Here is a 9,650-nt window from a genome sequence, read left to right on the forward strand (position 1 = left end):
GTCACTGTGACTTTTCATTAAGAAGATATCCGTCTGTCCATCCGTCTGTTAGCTTTTTCGTGTCCGACCCGTAACTTAAATACTACAAGGCCTAGAATCATCAAACTTTGTCTGTAGATACATCTTGGGTAGAAGGTGTGTCTCACATTAAAACCAGGTCACTGTGACTTTTCATTAAGAAGATATCCGTCTGTCCATCCGTCTGTTAGCTTTTTCGTGTCCGACCCGTAACTTAAATACTACAAGGCCTAGAATCATCAAACTTTGTCTGTAGATACATCTTGGGTAGAAGGTGTGTCGCACATTAAAACCAGGTTACTGTGACTTTTCATTAAGAAGATATGGCCATATATGGCAAAAACTTGTCCGGCTCATAATTTGAAAACTATTAGACCTAGAATCACCAAAATTGGTCAACTAATGCATCTTAGGTAGAAGGTGTGTCGCATCCTACTTTAAGGTCACTGTGACATTTAATTAAGGTGATATTAAAAAAATGTTTTAATGGGTACAATCTATACTGTTAACAATATGTGACGGGCGTATCATGTTCCGTGGCGGTGCACTTTATTTTTTAAAAACCTTCTTCTCAAGAACCACTGAGCCAGAAAAGCTGATATTTACACAAAAGCTTTCTGATATAGTGCAGATTCAAGTTTGTTCAAATCATGGCCCCTGGGGGTAGGATGGGGCCACAAGGGGGGATCAAAGTTTTACATACAAATATATAGGAAAAATCTTCAAATATCTTCTTCTCATGAACCATTGGGCCAAAGAAGTTCACATTTACATGAAAGCTTTCTGACATAGTGTAGATTCAAGTTTGCAAAAACTATGGCCTCCAGGGGTAGGTTGGGGCCATAATAAGGACTACGGTTTTACATGCAAATATATATAGAAAGTCTTCTGATATGAAGATGTTCCCTCTCAATTTTGGGGTCCAAAGGTCAAGCGCACTGGACATCGAAGTAGCAATATGGTTTCCGGGCTCTAAAGCGTTATCCTTTCCATCTACAGTCACCATATCATACATATGGACTACCAATGGGATGAAGATGTTCCCTATCGATTTTGCGGTCAAAAGGTCAAAGGTCAAGTGCACTGGACATTGAAGTAGCAATATGGTTTCCGGGCTCTAAAGCGTTATCCTTTCCACCTACAGTCACCATATCGTACATATGGACTACCCATGGGATGAAGATGTTCCCTATCAATTTTGGGGTCAAAAGGTCAAAGGTCAAGTGGACTGGACATTGAAGTAGCAATATGGTTCGGTTTGTCATGCCATTTGTTTTTTACACTCAGAAAAGAGGTAGTTTATACCTATTACCAACACCCTTTGGGAGATTGGGGTAAGCGGGGGGGGGGGGGGGGGGGTATTCTTAGTGAGCATTGCTCACAGTACCTCTTGTTTTTTTTGGAGGGGGTGATGGTGGTTATTTTTTGCATAAAAAACCTGAGTTACTAACTGCTACAACTATCTGGAATAACAATTTTAGGTTCCACCCAACACTCCTAATCCCACATTTTACCATCTATTACCATTTAAAAAACCCTATTTTGTTGAGGATTTCAGCCTGTCCTCCCCAGTGTTTGTGTATTTAGTTTTCACAGTTTACCTTGACCTTAAGAAAGCAGAATTAAGTCACCTGGAATAACAAACTCAGCATTAACGAGAACTGTAAATATTTCCATAGCCTTGCGATAAGACTTACTATAGTGTATTAGAGAGAGCTTTTAAGTTCCAGGTAGTTTGTAAACTGATTAATTTATGTCAGACCACGTTTTGTGGCAGAAAAATTCTGTTGTAAACATTGAAATAAAAGCTTTAATATTAACACAATATCATAGATATAGAGATTCAAGTTTACAAAATGTGCCAATATGATCAAACATCATTTGGTAATTGCTAATACCCCCCTCTCCCCATCTGAATAATGAGTAAATATTTTTTTAGGTAAGGAGCATTTATTATGTGAAGTAGATTGTTTTGGAACTGTTTATTCAGATAAGGGGATGGGGGTGTTCCAGTGGTACTCTGTCATAGCACATAATAAATGTCAGTCAAAAATGGTCAACTTTATTTGGGTAATTAAAACAGAAAAGTGTTGATGTCTGCTGTATAAGTAAACAAGGATTTGAGAGGTCAAAACAACAAAACTGACCACAAATGTGTTGTTTACCTGGAGATAACCAATGATAAAATTTGGGGAAACATTATGAAATACAGAATACTGGAGACCTAAGTCCATTATATACTTCACATTTGTCAAGCAAGCACCAGCAGATAATGTCAGTGTTTCTTTTCTCATGTTTAATGCATAGATTTTTAAGAAATTTTGTTGATTAAAATCGAATTCTGCATAATAAACAGACCAAGGGAGGTCTGTAAGCCTTGATAAGGTTCATGTAGAAACCAGTTGTTTTTGGTCTACAGACGATTTCTAACCGAGATGCAGGCCAGAAAAGCCAGCTGCAAGCTTAATCATTGACCGACTGACTCACCTATATACAGAAGTAAATACCTGGATTGATTTTAACATCAAAACATGTTGGTCAACCATAAAGGATCTGGACCAAAACATGGCCATTTAACAAAGAAAGAATGTGTCACAGCAAGCTGTGCTGTCAAACTAAGACCCATAATGCAACAGTACAGCAACCCCAGAGATGAGCAATTTCAATCTGGTGGTCAGCATCTTTATTTTAGATGTGTACTGCACCTGTTAACTAAACTTCTGTAAATTGCACATTTATCTTTCATGATTATTCAAGATTTTTATTTTCAAAATTCAAAAAGGTAATTATTATTGAATGGATTGCAAGTGAGAAAATGTTTCTAATTTTTTAGATTTTTAACAAACCCTGAATTTCACATTTTCCCTTTATTAAGTATTGTAGAATGTAGTGAACAAACCCTGAACATTTTCCCTTTAATAAGTATTGTAGAATGTATAGATGCAATATATTTAGCATGTATATTATATTGTGCCTTAATTTAATGTGGGAAACAAGTTTTCTGAAATTCAGGTTAGATTTGAGTTAATGCTTTTCTTTTGCTTTGTACTAAAGCTGAAATATTAGCAAGCAGTAAGCAATTAAGGTACTATGTTTAGCAAAAGTTCCCTTCCACCAAAGGCATGAAAAAGACTACACACTGCATTATTTGGCATCATAAATTTGGGTCACACAGAAATTCTGTTTATCATTTTATATTGTGTGCATGCATATCACATGAAGGTGTACTTCACTCTAGGAATTTTAAAAGCACAGAATTATTGTAAACTAGATTATGAGCCTTACTGTGCTAATGGTGAGTTGCGTCAAACCGTGTGATAATATTATGATTGAGTTATATATAGTATTCTACCACAGTTACTGCAAAGATCAAAAGAATGTCGCAGCCATTATTCTGTGATATACCTTCATATGTAATAACCTATGAGAAAATTGATAAACATCTCGCTTGCACTTTTGTGTTTTGCTAATACAACAATAAAGTCGAGAACTTATATTCAATTTAATTCTATAATCATAAGAACAAATCAATACATGTTGGAAAACAAATCTATAAATGACTGAGTAACATTTGCCATTCAGTATAAATTAATCGTCTGCAGTGAGAGATTGATACACATGCAAAGAAACATGTCGATACACACACTGTTTTCTTGGACTGGATATTCAAAGCAGTTGATACAATCAGTCGACATCAAACTAAATACTTGAAATGATTTTCAATTAGATCTAGTACAATCTGATTAAAATCAGATCCTAGAATACGCTCACAATCGCTACAATAGGTCTAAGTGAGCAGATTTCAGGATCTGGTTTTAATTAGATTGGATCTAGTATACCCTACGATCTCGCCGTTTTCGTGAGCAAACAACCCGTTTTGGAAAATGTCATGACGTCATGGTGATCCACTTCGTACATTTCCGGGCTGTAGTAGAATCAAAATGGAATGCACACTGTAAGAGGATGCTGCGTTTTAAAACATCGCGAGCTGTAGCTGACCGTAATTAAATTGAAAAATAAAATAACAAATAGAATAACATATTTGTGATTGAATACATGGATATGTCAGTTTTCACCTTCGTATGACCTCGGTCTCAGCAACCCGATTATGTTCGGCAATCATCGTTCCCGTGTCCGAGTATACGCCAACTGCGTCCGAGGCTATGACAATTCATAATAGGCATGCTCTCAAGCAATATTCCTGTGTTTATTTTGCTGAATTTTTCATCAGATCTTGGAGATTATCATTGTTATTTATACCGAGAAGTGTTAATTGGTGCTTTCTGTGTTAGTTGAAAAATCAGTATTTTATAACCCTAAGGTTCTTGAGCAGATGTTAAAGAATTTTCCTCTTTAAAATTTTAAACGACTCAAGTGACTTCATCCACACGCCAACGTCCATGAGTTGAATTTCTTATGTTACTTATATTTTAATTTGACGTAATACATGCTTGTGGTTCTTCAGAGAAAAAAATCTTAGGGTAAATTAATTACTTAACCTCTCCTTGCCCTCCGAGGATGCAACTTTAATGTAGATGTGAGCATTAAATGTCAGTACATGTGTTGTTTTTACATTGCACAATATTAATTTAACATTACACGGTTGAGTGTTATCAGCGCCATGAATGTCAAAAACTAAACGGTGAACATCTTTCAAACCACTTTTCTTCGAGATTAATCAAGTTCTTAAAGTATGGTAATGCGAAGCAGAGGCACTATTAAGTAAGTAAAAAGCAAAACAAAGCCTTAATTACATAAATAACCGACGTAATAACGCAAAACAAAAACGTAATAACGCAAAACAAAGCCTTAATTACACAAATAAAAGGTGTAATAACGCAAGCAAAACAAAGACTTAATTACACAAATAAAAGGCGTAATAACACAAAACAAAGACTTAATCACACAAATAAAAGGCGTAATAACACAAAACAAAGACTTAATCACACAAATAAAAGGCGTAATAATACAAAACAAAGACTTAATCACACAAATAGAAGGTGTAATAACGCTAAACAAAAACGTCATAACGCAAAAGAAAGACTTGCACGAATAAAAGGCGCAATTAACGCAAACGAATGACTTGATAACGCGAAACACGAATTTAGGCGGCATAATGCAGGGGGAAATCACGTTTTTCAAAAATACAGTTCAAATCAAATAAGGTTTTCTGGATCCCCCCCCCCCATCCCGCAAATTTGTATGGGTACTTTTAAATATATATACATACCCACACATAAATTATTTTGCTACCGTGGTTCCTTATTGTTAAAAAAAACAAATACCCCGTCCTATTTTTATTGTATATAGATGTATTATATGTATATGTTCATACATGTGTAAATACACGTGTTGTATTCAGACATTTTATCCCCCCAGTTAGGGGGGATGTCAATCCCAAATAAATTTTACATCGGAAAAATAATTATAGGAGCCTTTGTTTGAAATTATCTTAATAGGCTTTCCACTGTGGTCTAGACAGTGAAAACAAGGTCAGCCGGGAAACTTGCACATCAGGGAGACTTAACGTGAAGATTGAACAAATCACCTTTTATTTCGGGATTTATTACGTGAAAGTGATAGTATCTAATATCATGTAATTATGCACTTAAACATGTTCAATTAATGTAGACACTTATCACCTGTACTGGATAGACTGTCTTTGGGCGATAGACACTTATCGACAGTACAGGGGTGACTGTCTAAACTCTTTGGGTGATAGACAGTGATCAACAACAATACAGGGGCGGCTGTCTTTGGGTGGTAGACACTTATCAACAGTACAGGGGCGGCTGTCTTTGGGTGATAGACACTTGTCAACAGTACAGGGGCGGCTGTCTTTGGGTGATAGACAGTGATGAACAACAATACAGGGGCGGCTGTCTTTGGGTGACAGACACTTATCAACAGTACAGGGGCGGCTGTCTTTGGGTGATAGACAGTCATCAACAGTACAGGGGCGGCTGTCTTTGGGTGATAGACAGTGATGAACAACAATACAGGGGCGGCTGTCTTTGGGTGACAGACACTTATCAACAGTACAGGGGTGGCTGTCTTTGGGTGATAGGCAGTGATGAACAACAATACAGGGGCGGCTGTTTTTGGGTGATAGACAGTGATGAACAACAATACAGGGGCGGCTGTCTTTGAGTGACAGACACTTATCAACAGTACAGGGGCGGCTGTCTTTGGGTTATAAACAGTCATCAACAGTACAGGGGCGGCTGTCTTTGGATGATAGACACTTGTCAACAGTACAGGGGCGGCTGTCTTTGGATCTAGACAGTGAGGAACAACAATACAGGGGCGGCTGTCTTTGGGTGATAGACACTTATCAACAGTACAGGGGCGGCTGTCTTTGGATGATAGACACTTATCAACAGTACATGGGCGGCTGTCTTTGGATGATAGACACTTATCAACAGTACAGGTGCGGCTGTCTTTGGGTGATAGACAGTGAACAACAGTACAGGGGCGGCTGTCTTTGTGTGATAGACACTCATCAACAGTACAGGGGTGACTGTCTTTGGGTGATAGACACTTGTCAACAGTACAGGGGCGGCTGTCTTTGGGTGATAGACACTCATCAACAGTACAGGGGCGGCTGTCTTTGGGTGATAGACACTTGTCAACAGTACAGGGGCAGCTGTCTTTGGGTGATAGGCAGTGATCAACAGTACAGGGGCGACTGTCTTTGGGTGGTAGACACTTATCAACAGTACAGGGGGAGGGGGTGTCTTTGGGCGATGTTGCAAGTTCAGAACCAACAATATTGAGCACTGCACTTATCAAAATATCAATGTCAGTCATTTGTTTGTTCAATATTTTAGAGCACAGTGCTCAGACATCTTTTCTTTCCTTGGTGTTGCAGGATTTTGTTCTTGTTTGATTGATGTAAATTTTGTTCTTAGAACAGTTTTTGCTTTCGCCTCAATATTTTGTGCAACACACAACTTAAATTGCGTCCATCGTTTCAATAACAGCGCGACACTTCTCATAATAGATTGTAATCTTTGGGTGAGGCTTCTCATAGATTTCAATGAAACGAGTTTTACTTTTGTTGACCAAAGAAATTGAAAGAAGTCATCCAAACTCACTTTTATCGAGACCAATCAGTTCATGAAATTTGCAAGTGAAGTGAGACACCGTTATCGGAACGATATTATAGGCCAAGAAATTGGCGATTACGTAGACTTGACGTCACCATAAATTATACATCGTTAATTAAAGAAACTTTCAGGGCATATTTATCAATTTTCCCATGGAATACTGTTGGAGCTTCAGTTCTTAATGCTGTTTTTCACAATGCAAAACCCGTAACAACTCCTGGCTGATTTTATCAGGAGTACACTATTTTTAAAGCGTTGATTCGTCAGATCTCGTTGTCCTTGACATTCATAACTTGTTTACGATTTCGCCGACTTGCGGTATCTCGGTCACCGCTCTATTTAGGTCTGCCGGGCAAATCAGGTGAACTCCAGAAACACGTGGTAAACAAAGAAGTAAATCTTTCAGATTTTATTTGTACAAAAAAATAAATTTTCAGTACGATTTGTTAACTAACAACTAGACCAGAAGCACTGACCGTGCACATGTAATATTTTACATCAACAATCAACTCAAGAACGTGTCAATTTAATACAAAACACGAATGCAAAAGTGCATGATGAAATATTTACAAAATGTGAACTAAACAATGAAATTATTACCTTAGTAATGAAAAATCAATGCATCATATTTTATGTCCATGGAACGTAATATTGTCATGTTATGTGCACACATTTAATGAGATCGCAGCTACAAAGATGAGGATGAACTAGATGTGCAACATTTTAATGCCATTCACATAGACTAGTAGTCCTTAATATATGCACACCCGTCTGTCCGATTGAAAGACTGCATTACTGCCATTTAATGTCAAATTCGTTTTTGAAATACTTCTCTGCAGACGTGGGGCGCGTCTTCTCTAAGCTGAATGCACGGGCCAGAAATCTGCCTGAGGACTCGGACGGGAGGGAGGACGAAGGGACGGATATTGGACTAAAAGCTGATGGGGACCCGATGGGAGAGATGGTCCCGTTGTCAGAACTAGTAGAATCGGAGCGGTACCTTCGGAAACCAGCGTTGGGTTGATTTGGTACATCCACCGGAATTTGTTGGGCTTTCTTCAAGTCTACTTTTAGTCGTTGTCTCTCGTTCGGCCTCATGTTATACAAATCATGACCTGCAACAACGTTCATTTCTGGTCGGAAGTGAGGGTGCTCCTTTCCCGCCCATCGGAATTCAGACCTGAAATCTCCATTAGACATGTCCGTTGACGACATATTTGGTGTCCGTCTCTACAAAAATAAATAAGACCGTTTTTACATGTACTGAGCAGCTTTTGGTAGAACTTAAAACGCAAAAATTCTGCAAGTTTAATTTAGCTCTAAAGTTCTGACAGCATAAAATTTATGCGTTAATGCAATACTTACATTTTTATAGAAAGGAATGTACTTTGTGGTATTTTTCTTTAATTCTGCTTTACCCGCAAGTCTTTGCCGCAATGTTGACAGAAAAGAAAATTTTCAATTTATATAGTAGGGACCCTTGCGTGTAGACCCCGAAAGCACACCACTTCTTGTTATGACTACTCATATTGGCATAAAGGAAAATGGAGGTGGAAAATGACAGAAGTGGATAAGGATGAAGCCGGAAATAAGGTGGAATAATTAATCTGCATGTTGCTGAATAGATAAGTTTCATGTTAAAAGACTCTTAGAGTATGTACAGAGAATGTGTATAGTCTGATTATCATTTCTATAAACACTTTTATCGTACAAAGGGTACGTGGTTGTCTAGTCATATCTATGATTTTTACTCTGCCATTCATCAATAGATTGAACCACGTGATTTTTTCGTTTACTAACAATACCACGTGGTGAAATCGACAATATGGTCCCAGATATGACCTGATTACGCCTTAAATTCTGCAAGATGTCTTAAATTAATGTTGCATATATGCATATACTATTGTAATCGCTATACTGATTGTAGCTTGAGTTATGTGGACTGCAACAGGAATACATATATGTATATATACTGATATGTGGTTATCCATAGTGAATTTCTCTGTACTTTCTATTGAATAATTCTTCTCTAGGTCAGCTCGGTTTTTGAAGAGCTACAAAATGCAGTGTTTATCTTGTATGATCGTCATAAATGACCGTGTAGCAAATATTTTATTTGTGTATTTTCCTGCTACCCATCGATGGCCCTTAAATGTAAACAATATTTTATTTTAAACTGAACGAGGGTCCTTGATTGGAAATAAAATATGTTCTGTATCATATGACAACGTGGCGAGAATATTCCATTGTCGTGGAAAGCAAATTAGGCCTTCTAGATAGGCACGCGGTCTAGCGCGCTGGTCGCACGCTGCTGAGAGATTTGGTTCCGGTCGTGATCTAGTACGTACAACCCTGGGTAGGGACAGAAGTGGGTACCCATATACAGAGTGAATTGAGAGAGAGTTCATTATTTACAATACACGAGGGTATGAAATACGAAGTTTCATACCGGCATACTTCATGAAACGTATTCCGGCGTGAAGCGTTGCAGTTCAACCCTCACTGTGAAATCATATTTACATA

At 37.9% G+C, this 9,650-nt stretch overlaps 1 protein-coding gene across 1 annotated transcript; it reads right to left on the reverse strand.

Annotated features, from left to right (window-relative positions):
• Positions 1-7,521: 7,521 nt before the first annotated feature.
• Positions 7,522-8,662, reverse strand: LOC125661042 (uncharacterized). The gene is made up of 2 exons (XM_048892904.2): positions 8,493-8,662; positions 7,522-8,357 (listed from the first exon to the last, which is right to left on the reverse strand). Exon 2 carries the CDS (start codon positions 8,340-8,342, stop codon positions 7,920-7,922), a length of 423 nt encoding a protein of 140 aa, XP_048748861.1. The 5' UTR covers positions 8,343-8,357; positions 8,493-8,662; the 3' UTR covers positions 7,522-7,919.
• Between the last annotated feature and the right edge of the window lie 988 nt (positions 8,663-9,650).

The sequence above is a fragment of the Ostrea edulis genome, chromosome 1 (genome assembly GCF_947568905.1).
Source record: "Ostrea edulis chromosome 1, xbOstEdul1.1, whole genome shotgun sequence".
Classification (NCBI taxonomy): Eukaryota; Metazoa; Mollusca; class Bivalvia; order Ostreida; family Ostreidae; genus Ostrea; species Ostrea edulis.

Excerpts from the sequence above, each read along its gene's own strand:
- LOC125661042 (XM_048892904.2), bottom strand. The coding sequence starts at position 8,342 with ATGTCGTCAACGGACATGTCTAATGGAGATTTCAGGTCTGAATTCCGA.